This window comes from Manihot esculenta, chromosome 3 (genome assembly GCF_001659605.2).
Source record: "Manihot esculenta cultivar AM560-2 chromosome 3, M.esculenta_v8, whole genome shotgun sequence".
NCBI classification, from domain to species: domain Eukaryota; kingdom Viridiplantae; phylum Streptophyta; class Magnoliopsida; order Malpighiales; family Euphorbiaceae; genus Manihot; species Manihot esculenta.
The window spans coordinates 31367378-31386821 of NC_035163.2; the positions used below are offsets into that span (position 1 = coordinate 31367378).

The 19444-nt window shown below is 36.3% G+C and overlaps 4 protein-coding genes and 1 pseudogene across 7 annotated transcripts; 1 reads left to right on the plus strand and 4 right to left on the minus strand.

The window, feature by feature from the left end:
- Positions 1-2975: 2975 nt before the first annotated feature.
- On the minus strand, positions 2976-9708 carry LOC110610360 (translocase of chloroplast 101, chloroplastic). Of its 4 annotated transcripts, none has more exons than XM_021750245.2 (3): positions 5165-9708; positions 3506-3566; positions 2976-3014 (listed from the first exon to the last, which is right to left on the minus strand). In XM_021750245.2, the coding sequence occupies exons 1-2, from the start codon at positions 9306-9308 to the stop codon at positions 3532-3534; spliced, it is 4179 nt and encodes a 1392-aa protein (XP_021605937.1). In that variant the 5' UTR covers positions 9309-9708; the 3' UTR covers positions 2976-3014; positions 3506-3531. The 4 variants fall into 4 exon arrangements, with proteins under 4 accessions (XP_021605937.1, XP_043811446.1, XP_043811445.1 ...); XM_043955511.1 differs by lacking the exon at positions 2976-3014 and having other exon boundaries at positions 3033-3566; positions 5165-6287; positions 6390-9708; XM_021750246.2 differs by lacking the exon at positions 2976-3014 and adding an exon at positions 3034-3364.
- A 251-nt stretch (positions 9709-9959) lies between these two features.
- LOC122723388 lies at positions 9960-10139 on the minus strand (annotated as a pseudogene).
- LOC110612088 lies at positions 9985-13074 on the plus strand. Its single transcript, XM_021752749.2, has 4 exons — positions 9985-11382; positions 11672-11928; positions 12040-12240; positions 12410-13074. The coding sequence occupies exons 1-4, from the start codon at positions 10302-10304 to the stop codon at positions 12548-12550; spliced, it is 1680 nt and encodes a 559-aa protein (XP_021608441.1). The 5' UTR covers positions 9985-10301; the 3' UTR covers positions 12551-13074.
- Positions 13075-13139: 65 nt separating this feature from the next.
- On the minus strand, positions 13140-14779 carry LOC110612089. Its single transcript, XM_021752750.2, has 5 exons — positions 14433-14779; positions 14228-14334; positions 13977-14121; positions 13617-13811; positions 13140-13528 (listed from the first exon to the last, which is right to left on the minus strand). The coding sequence occupies exons 1-5, from the start codon at positions 14640-14642 to the stop codon at positions 13295-13297; spliced, it is 891 nt and encodes a 296-aa protein (XP_021608442.1). The 5' UTR covers positions 14643-14779; the 3' UTR covers positions 13140-13294.
- A 927-nt stretch (positions 14780-15706) lies between these two features.
- On the minus strand, positions 15707-19387 carry LOC110610938 (pentatricopeptide repeat-containing protein At3g06920). Its single transcript, XM_021751020.2, has 2 exons — positions 19137-19387; positions 15707-19042 (listed from the first exon to the last, which is right to left on the minus strand). The coding sequence occupies exons 1-2, from the start codon at positions 19153-19155 to the stop codon at positions 16362-16364; spliced, it is 2700 nt and encodes an 899-aa protein (XP_021606712.1). The 5' UTR covers positions 19156-19387; the 3' UTR covers positions 15707-16361.
- Positions 19388-19444: the final 57 nt, after the last annotated feature.

Genomic DNA, 19444 nt, shown 5'->3' on the forward strand with positions numbered 1-19444 from the left:
CACTTAAATTAATTTAAATAAAAATTAATTAATAAACAAATTTATACTTTTAATTTTATTACAATTATACATATATATTTTTCATCAATTAAAATATAATATTTTAAAGTTATTTCAATTATATACTATTAAAATTTAAAAAATTATTATATTAATGTTACATCAATATATTTTAAGATAAAATTAATAATAATTTAAAATTTTAAGTAAAATTATAATAAAATTAGGAGTATAAAATCTTTTAGCAATTTTTTTATTAATATTTTTTAAGAACTAAAAAAATTATAAGTTATATTTTTTAAGTAAAATTATAATAAAATTAAAAGTATAGCAATTATTTTTTATTAATACTTTTAAAAAATAAAAAAATTATAAATTATATTTTTTAGCCACTTAATCAAATCACTTATTAGAAAATCAAATATTTAATTGATAATTTTTTTAAAAAAAATTCACTTTAAATATTAATATAATTAAAAAAAAGTCACGGATTAATATTATGTTTAAAGATAAAAAAAATTTTAAAAAAATATATTTTTTAATATTTTCAAATTAAATCATATTAAATATTATTTTAAATTATTTTTTAATATTTCATAATTAATATATTTAATAAGATTATTTTCTAAATTAATTTTAAAAATAATATTAAATAGTAAGTATATAAAATAAATTTAAAACAAAATTGATCAATAATGATTTTAGTTAAAATAAAATTAAAATAAATTATTATTATTATAAAATTATTAATAAAAATTAAATAAAATAATAATAATAATAAATTTTAAATATATTTAATAGTAAAAAAGAGTAATTTAATAATTTTGTAAATTTTACATGTAACGTTTTATTTAATGAAATATTAAAAGAATAGAATTTAATTAAAAAACTAAAAATATGAAATAAAATTATAATAAAAATAAAGTATATAATTTTTAAATAATTAATTTAAACATTATGCGATAATATAATATTGATAATTTTATTATTTTTTAACTATATAAATAACAGTAAAGTATAATTAAAATAAAATAGAGTAAAATTAAAATAATTTTAAAAGATTAAATTTTAATTAATAAAAAATATATGAAATATAATTACAATAAATTTAAAACTACAAATTTTTTTCCAATTAACTCTTTAAATAATAAAAAAAATCTGAATTAAACTTTTTCAATAAGTAAAAAGATGAATTGAGTATTAAATCAAAATATTAGCATTGATCTTAGGAGGAACTTCTGGAACCAGCTCTGGGACGGTTCTATTAATCTTTCATCTCTATATTTAGAGATCAGAAAATAATTTATATTTGAAAATATATTTTAATAAAATAATTTATTTTTAATTTAAAAAAATATATTAACAAATTTATATATAAAGCTTAAAATAGAAAAATAATTTTATTTTTAAAAGATAAAGTTATTTTATTTAAAATAATTTATTTTTTTATAAAAAAATATTTTTTATTAACTAAATTTTCTCAATATACCAAATGCTAAAAAAATAAAAAAAATATTTTACTTATGAAACAAATAAAATCTTTTGAGTTAGAATGGTTTTATACATTAGCATTAGGGTTGAGCATTCGGTCGGTTCAGCTTTGAACCGAATAAACTGAAAATCAAAATTTTAGTATTTACAAAGACCAAACCGAACCGATTTTGGTTAGAAACTGAATCAAACCGAACCGGTCTGATTCGGTTCGGTTTGATCGGTTTTGATTTTAATAATTTTTAATTTTTTTACACTTTATTTTTAATATTTTAAAATTTAATTAAAATATTTTAATCTTAATATGATTTAATTTATCTATATTATTGAAAAAAGATATTATTATTCCTAATCGGTTCGGTTCGGTTTTTTCGATTTTTTTCTGATTAAAACTGAACTGAACCAAAATAACTGAAATTTCTGAAATTAAAAATTGAACCGAACTAAAATGTATAAAAAATCAAACTAAAATTTTAAATCAATTCGATTCAATCGATTTTTTCGATTTGAACCGAATACTGCTCACCCTAATTAGGATCGCTCCGAACCGCCATTAGAGTTTCCTTTGACTTTGCCTTGCTTAAACTGGTTATTATTATTATTAGGGGCTACTAAAAAAAATTATGTGATTTAGTGCCTTTTTTAAAACTAATCTTTCATGTTCATTAAATTTAATCTTTTATATGTTCAACTATAATTAATAAAAAAAAATTGAATCAATAATTTTGATTATTGTATCTTAAATCAAGACTAAGAAATTCTTTTACATTTAACTTTTCTCTTTTGATTTAATTAGGATAAAAAGAAAATGGTGTTATTTTTCGCCTATAAAATATTAAAATTTAATAAAAATATAGATTAATTTATAAATATAAAGACTTATTTGTAGTTATAATTTTTAGAAATCAATTTATAAAAATATATGAATTAATTTAAATTAAAAATATAAAATTTAAATTAAAGAATTATTTTATTAATCAGGGCCAAATTTTAAAAATACAAAAATACATATATAGTTTTCACTAAAGTTTAAAGATTAAATTATAATTTAACTGTAATATTTATCGGTTTCGGAGGACTAACTGTAATGATTTGGAAACCGGGCCGCTATCGGCGCTAGAATTCAGATCGACTTAAGATCGCCGGAATCCGTAACAAGCCTAACATACATCCTGTTATACCGGATGAAATCCCATACATGATCATATATTTTTTAAAAAACTTAAACTTTACATATACCAAACTTGACCTGTGCATGCATCATAACTGTAAACATAAAATTCTCATACTAGAGCCCTCATCAAATACTCTAGTAGGGTCCACATCTCATACATCAAGCTTGGTTCAACATATCTCATCATCAAAAATATTTACATAAAGATCATGTACAAAAGAGATAACAATCTATCAATAGGGCCAAACACAATATTATCCACAATACATTACATGTGCATTACTAATCTATTACATAGACATAACCATTATCCTTACTGACCTCCTGAGCTCTCTCTGACCCTGCAAACCTGGGGTTAGGGGAAAGGGGTGAGCTACTAAAGCCCAGTGAGCAGAACAATAAAACAATTTATAAACATATGCTTTTATGAAATGCATCACAACACAAACAATTCACATCACAGATGGACTTGTCACCAGTAACCCTCTGCATATCCAAGTGCCCGGCCCACAACGGGAGCTCCTTAGGACTTTCACTTAATCATAACATAACATATCCAACTGTGCCAGGGGCATAGACTGGGCAACCCTGATCTTTCCCTTACATAGTGCCAGGACGCGTAGAATGGGCGGCCTTGGTCTTCCATATCCGTATCATATCATAACCTGCTCGAGGGCTAGTGGGTCATTCAATATCTATCTACATCAACAGCAAATTATGCAATACATCATATTCGTGAATTCTAATGCAACAACCTATAAACATGGCAATCGTGATGCATGAATATGCTCGAAAGTTTAGTTACTTTAAAAAAATAATAAGTAGTTTTGTTCTACTCACCTCTGCCTGACACTGGAACAACTAACTCACTGATGGTCTCCTCGGTTTCTCAGGTCCGATCCTACACAGGTGGACTCAAATGAGGGACCAAACAAACTCTAACATGACACTAAACATCTCCCCAAAAACTCTCTAAAACATCATAAAACATGCATAGAAAACAAGCAAAGGAAGGCTGGGCAGGGGACTTTCGGCGGCAAGTTCGGCGGCCGAAGGTCCCTACATATCCGAAAGTCAGGCACTTTCGGGGGCAAGGTTCGGTGGCCGAAAGTCTTCACAGATCCGAAAGTCACTAACATTCGGGGGCAGGTTCGGCGGCCGAAACTCTCCTCCAGAGCCGAAAGTCCAACTTTCAGGGGCGAGTTTAGGCGGCCAAAATTGCCTCCCCTGGCAGGTTCGGTGGCCGAACCTTGCTTCGACTGCCGAACCTGGGTCTTCCTGGGTGACAGAAACCGATTCTGCCTCGCCCATCCAGCCACCAAAACTCTCCAAAACACACATCCAACTGTTCTAAAACATGCATATACATTCATTCATGCATAAGGGGTATAAAACTAGCATAAACCCCAACAAACATCAACATAGCATCACATTTTTCATTAAACTAACATAAACCCTAACATTTTAGATCTAACCAAAACATGTATCAATACCCCTTAACCTTTCATAAAACTTACTTAAAAACATAAGAGAAGATGAGGATCTACACTTACCTCTTGAAGACCAAGGGTAGATGCGACCCAAACTTGGAGATGAGGAGGAAACGAGTTCCGGAGGTCTCCAAGCTTCAAAACTTTGGATTAAGCTTAAAATCTTCAAAAACAAGATAGAAACTCATAAAAATCATGAGAAACTTGAAGGAAAAGCACAAGATCGACAAGGGGTGGCGGAGACTCACCTTGCCCGGAAATGGAGAGAGAAAACTCGCCCATTTTCGGACAGAGGGCCTTTTATAGGTGGCTGGCCAGACCACCTTCGGGGGCCAAAGGTGCCTCCGCATCCACCCCATGTTCGACGGCCGAACCTGGTCCCTTCTCTCAATCTCTTTTATTTTCTTCTTTAAAACTTTAACTCAAAACTAACCATTAAAATCATGAAAAACATTTTGAAAAAACATGTTTTACCCTCCTAGAGGTCCCGACATCCGAGATTCCAAATTCCAATGGAGATTCCGTCGGAAGGTTGGAATTCCGACGCTGGAGTCTAGCCGGGTATTACACTAACGGCTTAAAAGTATAAAAGCTTTTTATCTTATAAATGAAAATGCATTAAACCACGTCTTACTATGCAGTTCTACTTGTTAAGACAGATGAAACAAGCTAAAATCCTAGGACATGATAACTAGCACTCGTTGAATGTTTAGCCTTTCAACGGAGATTCCGTCAGAAGGTTGGAATTCCGACGCCGAAGTCTAACCAGGTATTACACTAACGGCTTAAAAGTATAAAAGCTTTTTATCTTATAAATGAAAATGCATTAAACCACGTCTTACTATGCAGTTCTACTTGTTAAGACAGATGAAACAAGCTAAAATCCTAGGACATGATAACTAGCACTTGCTGAATGTTTAGCCTTTCAAAAATTTACTGATAATTGAGATAGTAGATGCTATAGAAGCACCCCTAATAATCTAGCTTATTTGAGTTTTTGCTGCACCACCTGGATAAATACTCTTCAATAAGGATATTGCCATTGGGATCATACTGATGAGTGCAATCTGCAGTTCTGAGCTACTGGTCTTGATGGTGATCTGTCCACTTTGTCTGTTGTTCATTCCAACATTGATAGCCATTTTCGAGTTTCGACCAATAGAGAATTGAGATTGTAAATTGGCCATTACACCAAGATCACCTCTCCACTTCATTAGAGACAATCCTAATGTCGATTCATCTTGCTCTACTGGAAACTCTTTGCTCTTGAGGTGAACTTCCAAGTTGGCTCCATATGCTGTATCACCTCCAGATCTTACAGCACCAGCATTTCCCACCAAAGCCAAGAGCTTTCCGATACCAATTTGGTCCTCAATTTTCAGTCCTGTGGCCACATTTTTACTCAGCTTAGTAATGGATATCCCAGCAGATGTTTTGTTTATCTTAAAATTTTTGAATTTTGTTTCGCTCCTGAGGATATATCCAAGTTGGCTCCCAATTGTCTGGATGTCAAATCCTGCCATTGTTGATCCATTTTCTCCATGCTTTGCAGAAATTGAGGAATCTAAGTGGATATTAAAATCTTTCTTGTCCTTTGTGATTTGAACAGTAAATGCACCTGGGAACTGACCAGCAAGGGCAAGATTTCCTTCAAGACTAACACCATCATACCCACAATCATGGTCCCAACCCTTTGAGTCCAGAACTGGTCTCACAAGAAGCTGTGGCGCAGGCTCTAACATTCGGTACCTGTAAGAAGGATTGTCACTGTCGAAGGAATGCGGGAGGACAAATTCAGGCATGGGAACTGGCACTGTTGCTGGACTTGCATCTTCCTGGTCCACATCTTCTCTTCTGCTATCTTTGCTTTTCTTCTTGAGCACCTTCAACCTTTTCACCTCCTCTCTCCACTGCTTCTTTTGTAGGAGTTTCACTCGATAATCATACTCATCAAAATATGCTTTCTTTTGCTTTCTGGAGAGCTTATTAACCTGAGATTTCTTCAGAGGCTTGAATGGTGGAAGTCGGTCATACTCATTTTCTCCATCAGAATCTGATAAATCTATCAATTCCACATCCGAATCAACATCATCACCACCTTGCTCAGCAGCGAGTTTTGGATGAGGGCGAGACTGCAATAGAGAAGATACCAAGTGGGCCAGAGGTAGATGTAGTTGTAAGCCAAACAGCTTCTTGTGATCAAAAGGATCTACAGGCTTGGTTAGAGAACTCACTTTTGATAAAATCTTCAATGAGTAACACAAAAGTAACAATTGGGGTCTCCAACTTTGTCCATTGGGGAGGATACTTTGTCCTTCTTTGTTCCTTTCACATGACGGATGATTCTCAGCAAGACATACAGGACGCATCATACTTGGATGCATTAGACGCAGATCACCAACTGCTTGGCTGATAGCCAGCTGAACACTATGTGATCGTTGAGCAACAAAAACCTCAAAACTTAAGGGTGATCCAAATGGTCCATCTGGAGGAGTAGCTGCTGCATGGGTTAGAATGACAATGGCGTTTCGCCATACCGACGCAGTGAGAGAATTTGTGAGTGAGGCTAACAATGACAAGTCTAGGTCTCTTGTGTGAGCGTCTAGCCGATCAACATAAAGAACAACATCTGGAGGGTACTTCTTGGTTATCTTCTTTATGGATGCTAATATTCTCCTGTTGGTAGCTTCTTCCTTCATAGAGGATCTGAGACCTGGGGTGTCAAGGATTCTGAACCTAACTCCATCTATTATGCCGACAATCTCCCCAACTCTTGTTGTGCCAGATTCAAATGCATTGACCATGGCTTTCTTTTCACCAAAAATTGAATTTATAGTTGCACTTTTCCCCACTCCAGTTTTCCCAATAACTAAAATGTTTAAGCAGAAGTCTAAATCATCTTTGCCCTCTGCTTCAAGCTGTGCGGCCATTTTCTTAGAATCTTCAAGGTTAGATTCTTGGTGAACATGTAACCCTGAAGCTAGGACCAACCTGTGTAGCACATGTGTAACTATTGAATCTTCCAGAGAATGTCCAAGTCGCTGGACAAGCCTCAAGTACTTCACTCTAATGTGTTGTATCTTTTCAATCATCTTCTTTTCTTCCTTACCTGTATCATTATTCACAACATCCTTGATCATACCCGATTGAGAAGCTCGGCTTATTGTGTCAAATGAGGAACCTGAACCAGCAGGGCGCCCAACAGAAACTACACCAGAATCAACTAAAGTTTCAGTGGTACTGTCTCCATCCAACTCAGCTCCAGTTGCTGCTTTCAAAAGAGTCAATGTAGCAGAGTCAAATACTTTTGTTTCATGCTCCTTATCTGTCTCCAATTTTTCATCTGGGTCGAGAATAATCTGTCCATCAACCGTCTCTTGATGATCATGGAAATCATCAGCAATCGGAGAAGGAGAGGAGGTTGAACTTTTTTCCAATTTACTCAGGATATTCTCAATATTTCCAGTTCCTTCAAATATCAATTCTTCAACCCCTTCAGAAAGCAAACCTTTTTGCCCTCCTACCTCTTCTGAATCATGGTTTGCTTCATCTCTTATACCAAGGGAAATCGTATCTCCCTGAGATGCTTCTTCCAATCTATCACCTCCACATATTTCAGGCAAGTCACTATCCCCTAACAAATCCTCAGTCTGAATTTCATTCACCTCAAATGCATTGTCTACATATTCAACTAAACTAGCGTCCTCACTGCCTTTCTCAAGAGCAAGACTTCCATTGAAGACGCGGCCCTTATCACCCTTCATGAAATCTATAGCATTTTCTTCCTCCACTCCCACAACTTCCACTTTCATTTCTTGAGGTTCTGGCACAATCTTCTGAATTGACTCATCATCAGGGTTAATTACATCTATAAATGTATGGTTAAAACTGTTAACTATCTCACTCATCTGTTGCTTTAGCAGAATAGTACCATCTCCCTTCAATTCTCCTATATGTGGCAAAATGTTATGAACCTGATTCATTTCACTCTCACAGGAATCACCACAACCATTAATTACTTCAGCAATCTGTTCCTTTAGCTGGCTGGCACCGCATGGCTCATATACATGATCCATGAAATCATTCTCCAAACTCTTTCTGTTGTGCCCATCTATACCAATCCGCTCAATTTTTTCTTGCTCCAAATTGTCAAGTTGCAACCTTTCTTCAACAAATTGCCTAGCATCGCCGCCCGTTTGAGACAAAAAGGCGTCATCCTTGCTCTCCATGGAAAACTCAATAGAAGCCTTTGGGACAACAACTTGACCACCATCCTTGCGCAATTCAATTGAAACAAGATCATCAACAACATGCTTAACTTTTTCTTTCATTTCTGAATTCTCTTTATTTTCCATCTCAACTTGAGCTTCCAATGTAACCACGTCAGAATCATCCTCGGTCAATGCAACTGAAACAAAACCATTAGGAGAAGCCTTTCCTGCAAATTTACCATCTTCGCACCTTGGAACACTATGATCTGCTGCTCTAACAGAATTGCCTGAGAGCAAATCATCATTATCTTCAACTGGTAGTAGCTCAATCTTGTTCACAACATATGGATCTCTTCGCAACAATAACTCATCTTTATCTTCTTCAGCAGCCGGCACTTTGACTCTAGGTGCAATAAAAATAGCCGAAAATCTGCCATCTCCTTCGTTGCTTATTAACTCCTCAAAATCATCTTCATCCATTGACAATTGCGCGACAGGCATGTTATGCTGCAAATCGGGACTATAGGATCCAACAGCATGACTATGTTCATTAGTAACGCCACTCTCCTGCTCGTTTACAGTGGAATTTCCCGAACTTTCTTCATCTGGGTTGGGCACAAAAGGCTTAGAGAGTTGATATTTGTCCAAAATGCGACTCTCCTCAGGCTTTTCATCATCTGGGTCACCTGCAAAAAACTTCTCCGATGCACTTTCAAACTCCTCGCAACTAACATACTCCTCAGACCCATGATCAATACTACTGCTAGTGTCAGTATCACTATAAGCATGATCAATATAATCGGCAGATTCATAATCAAGAGAATCATCATCAGGAGTGATAGGAGCTCGGATAGGAAGAGAAGCTGCAGGCAATAATAATGAAGTGGACAAAGAAGGGGACCCTTGTACCTTGGAAAGAGAAACATGGGGCATTGAGGCCATGACCTGGAGCTCTTGTTTTTATTGGAAATAGAGAAAACAAAAGGGGAGTGTCGTGATGATTCTTGAATCTTGGGTTTATGGCTGGTGGTGTCCTTCTGGGTAGTTGAGAAAAAAGGGAGCTATTGAGGCACAGAGGAGATTCCGTTTTGGAGGCTTGTGAAAGATGGACATACGGGGATAGGTTTTGTCTCTTGTGATTATTATGTTTGGTTCTATTAGTTTTGAAAGCAATGAGCCACACATAGCTGGTCCATGAACCCTTCCACACCATCCAGGTTACTCAGCCTTTAGCCTGAATTTTCTTTTCCTTTTTTTTTTCTTTTAGCATACAACACTAAAGAAAAAAGATCAAGAAGAAAATCAAGAGCGGCGGCTTAAAAACCCTTAATGGCGGTTTGACTGAGCTTATCTTCCGTTGGACGACCTTACACTTACCGAGATGATACACGAGCAGTTGGCCAACTTCATTTATTAAATCTTTTAGTACCTAAAACTCCGCATTAAACCTAAAATAATGCTAGCTAAAATAGTAGTTAGCTTGGAAAGATCATCTTACGGTGGTAAATCGATCAACCGTACATTAAATAACTTATTTCAAAGCTGATGATCAACTATTATTTACTGAATGCATAAGTTTTAGAAACTAGCATTCGAGGGTGCGCCAAGCCAGTGCAGCAGTGCAACGCACGAGCAGTGGCAAGCCACTGTTCTTAGCCCTTCCGTAATAAAAATTAATTTAATATTATGTGAACTATCAGTCCACGTATGAGTTATTACACTGATAAGAACAGAGAGTACACTTGATTTTGGCCAAAAGGCCCAGAAAGGTATGCTTTTGTAGCGCTTGAGTTTCCTTACTTATAGACCTCGTCTCCGCTCTTACGCTCTTTTATTTTTCTGGGAATTTGCATGTGGTCTTGGCCTGAGCAGCCGTCACTTAAAAGCTTTTCAAATTGAGCCCAAACTTCTTGTTCGCTTCTTCCTCCGCTTCCAATGGCGAGCGCATACCGCGCTATCTTCTCTTTCCACGCGCCACCCAAAATCACCTCTGGCACCGTCTACAGGCACCGGCTAAGCTGCCTTGCCTCTTCTGTTCCTGCCCCATTTCCATCAAAACGCACGAACAGGAAAAATCACTTACGCCCCAAAATCCATAAAACCCTAACTAAACCCTTAACCCCCGCTCCTCTTCCTCATATAGTTCCAGTAGAGCACACGATTCCCATTCCCATTCCTCTCCCGCCTGCAAACGACGCTGTTTTAGATGCTCCCTGGGGTGAAATTTCCAGCGGAAGCCTTCTCGCTGAAGAAACCGATAGGTTTGAAGAATTTGGTGTTTCGGAGACTATAGGCGCCGCCGGACAATATAGTTGCATTGTTGGTAAATTTTCCGCCAAGTCTCTAATGAAATTCTGTGGTTATTTGGTTGGGGTTACAATTTGTGCTGTTTGGGTGCTGGGGAACTCCAGTTCATCTAAGAAAGAAGTGAGATTGAATAATTTGGATAGTAAGGGGAGAATTTTTCTGAACGGAAACAACGTGGCTTACTTTGATGGCACTGATCAGGAAGAGAAAATCAGTGAAATTAGGGCAATGGCAAGGGAGGCGAGGGAGAAAGAGAAAAGGGGGAGGAAGGAGGGTAACGAAGAAAGTGACATTGAAAAGGAGATTGGAGAAAGATTGGTTAAATTGGAAAAGAGATTGAATTCCAAGAAAGAAAAGTTGCCTGAATCATTTATGAATTATTTGGGCCTGTTTGGGAATGATGATGATGATGATGATGAAGGGCTTAGCGAGAATAGTTTGGACCCAAAAGAGGATCTCAAAGCACTGATGTTCAAGAAAAAGTTTAAGTTTAAAAGCCCTTCAATGAACTCGCGAAATAGTCCAAAGGGATTTTCAGGTTCAAGTAGCATAAATGGAAGTTATCCAAATGGTGAATCTACAAGCAGTAATTCTGGAACTATGAAAATAGATGGGGGAATGAAAGCGGCGGGTGTTCAGTTGAATTCATCAAAAGGTGGCAACAAGTTAGAGAAGGAAAAAGAGGATTTGCCGAAGGAATTACAGTCTGGTAATGTAAAAGAAAGACCTTATGGTGCATGATTTAATCATTTATTTATTCAAGTAATTGTGACTTTTCTTCATAATTTCGATGTATCATTTCTTTTATTGATCTGCGAATGCGTGTTCTTTAGTGTTGTATGGTGTTTGAAATTTCAGGCCTTATTAGAGATAGGTTTTGATTTAACATATTAAAAGGAGATTTTGAAGATGCTGAACATTGGCATTGCCACTTTTCCTATCTGGTGATTTTCTGTTAAAACTCTGTATGAACCTGGGCCATTTCTAAATATTTTTAGGCACTGATCAGAAGACTAGGAAAGGAAGATTATCAAGTGAAGTAACCAAGTCATGGAAATCAAGAGATTTGGAGAAACAGAAGTCTCTAAGGTTAACAAAAGAGAACCAGCAAACTACTACAAATTTAGATGTTCCATCTTCATCAAGAAGAAATAGCAGCAGCAACACTGGAAAGAGACCAGTAGCCAACAAAGTGGGGGATAAAAAATCAGCTGTGCAAACAAATTTGTGGTGGTTGAAGCTTCCTTATGCTCTAGTATGCAATTGAAACTTGTGAATCTCTTATTGTGTACTATGTTCTCTCTCAGTAGTTGTGCTAAACCTCTTAGATTAATTTCATAAAACAATAGTTATGTGTTCATTTCAGGCTATCCTTATGCGTAGAGGCTCAGAAAAAGAAGAACCAGCTGGGCTTTATGCTTTAAGAACACCTTATCAGGCAGGCGACCAAGCTTGCACTGTTGCTTTTGAGGACCGTGGTGATGCCAATAACTTCTGCTATTTACTTGAATCCTACTTTGAAGATTTAGGGGACTTCAGTGCTGACATTGTTCCACTGTCAATTCAAGTAAGTGCTAAGGGAATATCATCGACTTTGTTTGACAATTTCATGTCATTGAATGACACCTTTCATACTAATTTTTTGGTTGGGTATGAAGGAATTAGTGCATGTATACTAGTACTGTGAGCCTTGTAATTGATGCTAATTTCAGAGAGGAAAAATTAAAATCTTACAGGAACTTCATGAGGGAGTAAAATCTCGTTCCAAGAAGGTAATTGTTGTAAAGAAGGGGCAGCTTAAGCTTTATGCTGGTCAGCCATTTGCTGAAGTTGAGATGGCTTTGCTCTCTTTGATTGATCAAGATCAAGGTATCTAGTTTTCCTTGGTTCATTGGATGAGCGACATAATGAGGCGTAGGCGGCTCTGTCTCCTATCCGCCAATCATTTTAGCGGAAACCAAACATGAGATCTGATGGAAATTAGAAGCCTTTACTATTGGAGATATCCGATTGGGACATTAGGGTATTTGTGGAAGAAATTAATGATCAGACCTGGAATTCTTCTTCATTACGTGGATAAATTCTTATCATAGATTTCCTGAATCTATGGAGGACTTCTGACGGCAAGTTCTGGTCAGAGGAAGCAACCGTCTCAATGCTGCTGGTATTATACAGCAATTGGTGTGTGAACTGTGAAGCATGAAGCTATAGATGTGTTGATTTTTGTTAGGAAAACGTGCGGTCTTCTCTCCGAATCATTTTATTTTTTAATTGTCTTTGTTGATGTCTCTTTGTTTTTAGGTGTTTGTGACTTGAAAATTTAACTTGTAAATAAGAAAGTTAAAACAAATGAACCCATTCAATATTGGATCTTTTGTGGTAATCAATCATGTTCAAGCAACTTGTCAGTTGCCACCGGTATTGTAACTAAGCTACGAATTTCTCTGAATAAATAAGCAAATGGGATCAGCACAAAAATGACCTACACTTTTATTGCTATATTCATGTAAAATAGAATTTACATGAAAGGGTAGAACAAATAAGTTCAGTTTTTAAATTTTTTTATGACCATAACTTTTAGTGCCCTGCTACAATGGTAAACATCAGCACATCATTGCATTTTATTGCGAACTAGTAATTTTCGCAATAGACTGAGCATGAGCAGACGGCAAATTGGATTGGCAAAACTTTTGCCATGACTCCTGCTTATGCTCTTCGTTCTCTGTATACGCTTCAAATATCGAAATCACAGTATTTCGTGCTGCTTCTCTTGCCTCCGGCAACCTATCATTCAACAAATCGACAGCCACTTGTACCAATGAAACCAATCCGAACTCTTTCATTCCTTCCAGATCCTGAAACCGACGTTCGTACTAGTCAATATAGGCAGCAAATATCATCACACGAGCCTGTGAGTTAAGCAAAAGAGAAAAAAAAAATTACCATTTTGGAGATGGAGTTGGAGATGCACAAGGCAACTTTGGCTCTGACTCTAAGGTTGGCATGTCTAACATATGCTCGGAGCTTATGGAGCAGATGCAGAGGAGTCATGGAACCCACCATTGCACTCAGTGCTCTATCTGCTTCTTCACACACAAACCTTTTATCTTGAGAAGCTTTGAGCAGCAGCTGCAACAGCTGTGTACCCACAAGACAAGCTAAGTCATAAACAAAAAATAAGGAAAATTCTTATCTAAATTCTATTTATCATGTATGCAAAGGCAAATTTCACACATTTGTGTTTTAAGAACAATAGACTGATCTAGAAAGAAATACAGTAGAATCAGAGAGGTTGGAACTCACCAAGTTATCAAAAGCATCAGTAGTGGCGTCAAGTAATTTATCACCAAAGGCATTGAAAATATCTGATGAAGCCATTATCGAGGTTTTACACAGAGCACTTCTAGGATTCTTCATGGCCTTCACCACCACCAACATTACCTTCTCCCTATACAAATAAAATAAACATCCATGTTTAGCGAATTCTGTCCCATCATTTAAATAAATAGTTAAAAGCTTGTCCATGTCCACATTCTGTGAGGAAGCTCGCATACAAGATTGGGAGCAAAAGAGAGTTGTGATGCAACGCAAATCTCCTAGCATTATTCAGTGACTCGCAAACCTTTGTCCAATCCTTTGAATCTAAGCCTTCAATCAGACCCTGGAAATTCAAAGAATCAAAGCAAAATAACCAATCAAATGAAAAATCTATCGTAAATCCAGGGAGACCCACTTGATATAGAGATATATAAGACTTACCTGGATCTTGGATTCAGGGTCTGGTATAGCTTTGAGATTCTCAGAAGAGATATAATCGATAACAGCATCTGCAGAGGGTGGCAATGGAACCTTATTTTCATCATTTACACCGAACTCTGCTTGTTTTTGAATCGGAGCTGAGACTTTTGCTTGTTTTTTGGGTCTTTCTGGAGTTATTGGGAGAGCATTATCAATGGGCCTCAACGCCATTTTTGCTTTGTGTAGAAGAAGACTGAAGATGAGATATCTGAAGAGTTTGATGTGCGAGGATTCACAGATGGTTTATTTATTCGTGGGCCTGCGAGACAAATGTAGAAAGCTAGCAAATTTTACCTCTTTTAAAAATTTAAATTTTGAAAAAAAGTTCAAAAGAGACGTTGGATGGACTTTCAGGGTAACGGTCGCCATTTATTGGCGTAGGAGTGAGGGTTCTTTAAAGTTGGTAAAGTTAGATATATATTTATTTATTTATTTATTTTTAATCAAAGGTATATTTGTCTCTGTTAGTGGTCCTTCCTTTTAATCATGAAAAATTTTCATATGTTTATCTATTTTGCTGAAGAGTGTAACACTAAATAAAATTTATTGAATTTAATTTATTTTTAAAATTTTATGGGTAATACAAGGGATTATATAAAATACGATTTTTTTTCAAGTGCAAGAATCCACTTATTAAAGTTCATTAAGTATTATTTCAAAAAAAATTCATTAAATGTAATTTATTTATTATTAATTTTGCATGTGTAATATAAAAAATTATATAAAATTACATAAATATCTCTCCTAAAATATATAATTTCTTATGCAATATCACCTAGAATATATAATTTCTTATTCTTATCAATGCAAAACTATTATTCCATTTCTGTTATTAAGGTGTTTATACGGTGATTAAAGCAATTAAATCATAGAAATCTCAATAATTTATCACTAATACATAAAATAATTACAAATTCGTTTCTTAAAAATTTTTGAAATTCGATGCTCATAGAAATTATGTTTGGTAATATAATATAAATAGCTAAATACATCATTCTTTTTTCCTTTAAGAGAACAATATCTATAATTTTTTATTTTTATAATAATGATAATATAAAAATATATGCTTAAGAATGTATCAATTTCATGTCAAATGGAAAAACATAAAAAGCCATCACAATAAAAAATTGATTTTTTTTTTTTACTTTATAAAAGTAAACTTTTAATTCATAGTTTCCTACCAAATTTGAAATAAATAGATAATAAAAAAAATATGCTATAATTGAGATATTACTGAAAGAAACTAAAGCACTTCTTTATAAAAATAATGTACATTACATATAAATTATTATATGAACTGAAACTAGAGTATGTCTTCCAAGAAAATGTACATCACACCTGAAATCCTTACATAATTGAAATACACTTTAAAAAAAATCAGCTAGAAACTACTAATTCGCCTTGCACAGACCTGTATCTCCTCTTTTGAGAATCGGAAAACCTTAAGAAACTGCCAAATCCGGGCTTATGTGTCTGGAACACCAATATATAGGGTAATTTACTACAAATATTGAATTGAACTCACATCACAAACAAATGGTCTCCTAGAAAACATGTGTTGTACCATCCTAGCCAAGTATTGAATACCATTTGCATAAGCATGTCTCAAGGTCTATTGCTTATTGGTGAGCAGAAGAATATATTTTGCTTACCCAACACTAACAAAAATGTGTCGCTATTGTTTCTGGAGGCACACCTATTGTATAGCCCCAGTTATTACAAAATTTGCAGGACTATCACTGCTTGAAATGACTTGGTATAATTAATAAGTTGAAAGAATACCCTTGCAGAGAACTGGTCCAAATGAAGAAATGAGCATGTAAAGGAAGAAAACCCTTGCCAAGCTACCACAATAACCAGCCCCTTAAAACTGAAAAAGAAAACCTGATACTACCAAGATCTTGCCGCATGTTGAGAATGTGCTACTTCCCTCATAACAGCCCCAACGATTGCTGCCTGCTCAACACATTCAGCCCTACACAGGGCATCCCAAAGAGCAATGCAAGTTTTGGCATGAATTTTCTGACCTTTTAACCGAGTTTCCTCAAAAAGTCCATATGCATCCATAGCGCTATCTGCATAACTTAATCCTTCTATGATAGCATTATAACAAGCAGAATCAGGTGTACCCCCCCTTGCCTTGAACCTTTCAAAGAGTGAATTAGCCTCTCCAACGTTCCCAGCCTTGGCAAGTCCAGCAATCATAGTGGTGTAAGTAATGGCACTGGGTTCTAACCCTTGCTTCATCATCTCTTGCCAAAACACAAAGGCTTTGTTAAATTTTCTAACCATGCAGAGACCATTTATGAGAATGCCGTAAGTTACATGATTGGGAGTGCATTTCAAGTTTTTCATGGACTGAAAGCATACAAGAGCTTCATTAATTTCCTCTGCTTTCACCAATGCATCAAGCAAGCAATTCCATGTGTACACATTAGGTGTTAAACCTTTCTGCATTAACTCTTCCATGATTAGATAAGCCTCATCAATTCTACCCACTTTTCCAAACCCATCAATTAGACTGCTATAGATAACAACATTTAACTTTAAGCCATTTGACTTAGCTTCTTCAAAGAGCATATATGCTTCATCAAGCCTATCAATTTTGGCTAGGCCATCGATGACAGAACCATAGGTGACAATGGTTGGTTGGTTGCCCTTAGTCTTCATTTCTTCCAGCAGCTGATAAGCTTTGTTCACTTGACCTGATTTGCAGAACCCATCAATAACTGTGTTGTAAGCACGAGTGTCCAGAACACATCCCTGGTCCTTCATAGCATAGAACAATTCATAGGTTTCACGCGCAAAACCAGCTTTCACAAGGCCATGAATTAGGATAGAATAACTTCTCACATCCGGAACAAATCCTCGAGCTTTTATTTCCTCAAACAAAGCTCTTCCTTTCTCAGTTTCACCTGCTTTGAAAACACAATCCATGTATGTGTTAAGAAGCATAAGGTCAGGAGAACAACCCCTATGGATCATTTCCTTGTATATCTTGTGACCATCCTCCTTCCGGCCACATAGGAAGAAGTTCCTCAACAGGGATGTATACACAATAGCATTGGGGATTTTATCAGAATCCAACATCTGCTCATAAAGCCTGTAGGCATCATCCACCCTACCTTTTTTGCCCAAACCATCTATAAGTGAACAAAATGTAACCTCATCTGGGGTGCAAACTTTATGGTTCATTTCTTCAAATATAGAACAAGCCTCGCTAAGTTTTTTAGCTTTACATAGTCTATCAATCATTATGTTTACAGTCATGACATTAGGAAACAAGCCAGCTTCTTCCATTGCACCCCGAACCTTGAAAGCCGACTCAACTTCTCCTGCTCTGCATAGCATGTCTACTAGAATATTATATGTTGTAAGACTGGGCGCTGCATCTTTCTTCATCTCCTCAAAGATGCTTAACGCCTCCCTTAATCTTCCCACCTTCCCTAGGCATGTCAGAATGCAATTGTATGCAATCACGCTTGGAATGCACCCCTTTGCTTTTTGTCTCTCAAGTAAACTGTAAGCCTCGTCAAATTTCCCAGCTGATCCATACCCCATGATCATGGTGTTGTATGCATATGCACATGGGACCTTTCTGTTTTGTTCCATCTGCTCAAATATTTCCACTGCTTCGTCCAGTCTGTTTGCTTTGCAGAGAACACCTATCATGCTTGTATAAGTCACGTCATCTGGCAATAAACCATGTGCTTTCATCTCATGAAAGAACTTCCAAGCCATATCCACCTTACCCACCTTACCAAAGCAATCTATACAGACATTATAAAGAACAATATCAGCCTTAAAACAGTTGCTTTTCATCTCATCCAACAGGGAGAGAGCAGAATCAAGACGACCCTCCCTGGCAAACACACGAATCAGAGTTGTAAACAAGTGTACGCTTACTTCATAACCAATTTCCTGCATTTGATGAAAGAGAGTAAGCATGAGGTCAGATTCATGAACTTCCGACAGAGCACCAATCAGAGCCGTGTAAGCTGAAAATGCAGGGCGAAATTTGAATTTCCTCATGCACTGAATAAGATCAAAGGCTTCTCTGAGCTTCCGCGACTTGACACAGTTCAAAATTAACTCAATACATGTGTTATTAGATGGGCCAAATCCGGCGATACTCATTTCTCCCAGAATTTGTTCCAAGTAATCATACTTCCGGGTTTTAGCCATCACCATGAGGAGTGAATTGTATGCTTCGGGACATAATGCTTGGTCAGTTTTTTTCCCAGCCCACCTAAAATAATTTACTGCTTGCTTAGCATCCTTCAGCCTCCTTAAGACGCCAATAATAAATTCTGGTTGAGGACTTTCATCAAGCATTGACAAAGCACTCTCAACTGCGGGTCCCCAAGGACCGCTTTCCAATATACGGCACACATCATCGACTCCTTGCCTTATGCTGCCGATTTTTCTCTGGTTTTTTTGATGATTCCCCTCCATAAAGGAAGAAAATTTCCCAACCGATTCAGAAGAATGAGGCCCATTAGACATGGAAGCCAACTTCCTGGAATTGGTAACAACATGCCGGCACATTGAATCACAGCGGAATAGTATTCCTAACCAGACCATAAGCAAGAAGAATCTTAGCTAATAAGATCAGAATTCCGGATCATCAGATAATGGAACAAGAAAGCAGCTAGCCTAGTTTACCTGGGTTCTTCAAGAGCATCTTCACATATGCATGTCTGGCCAGCTGCTATGCCTTTTACTTTCCAGATTTATCTTCAATAACAAGAAATCCTACAGAGTATTTCAGGGTTCCGAGGGTTTAGGGTTTAAGAGGGAGGAAGAGAGCGTTGAAGGCAGAGATCAAGCATCAAAGGAAATAGTGACCAAAGAGGAGGAAAAGACTTGTTAAACGACATCGTTTGAAACGTAAGAACTCAAAGTGTTCAGTAGTCGTCAAAAGTCATAAAAACTCGGGAGCAGAGGGATCATTTTTAGATTCCGCGCCAAAA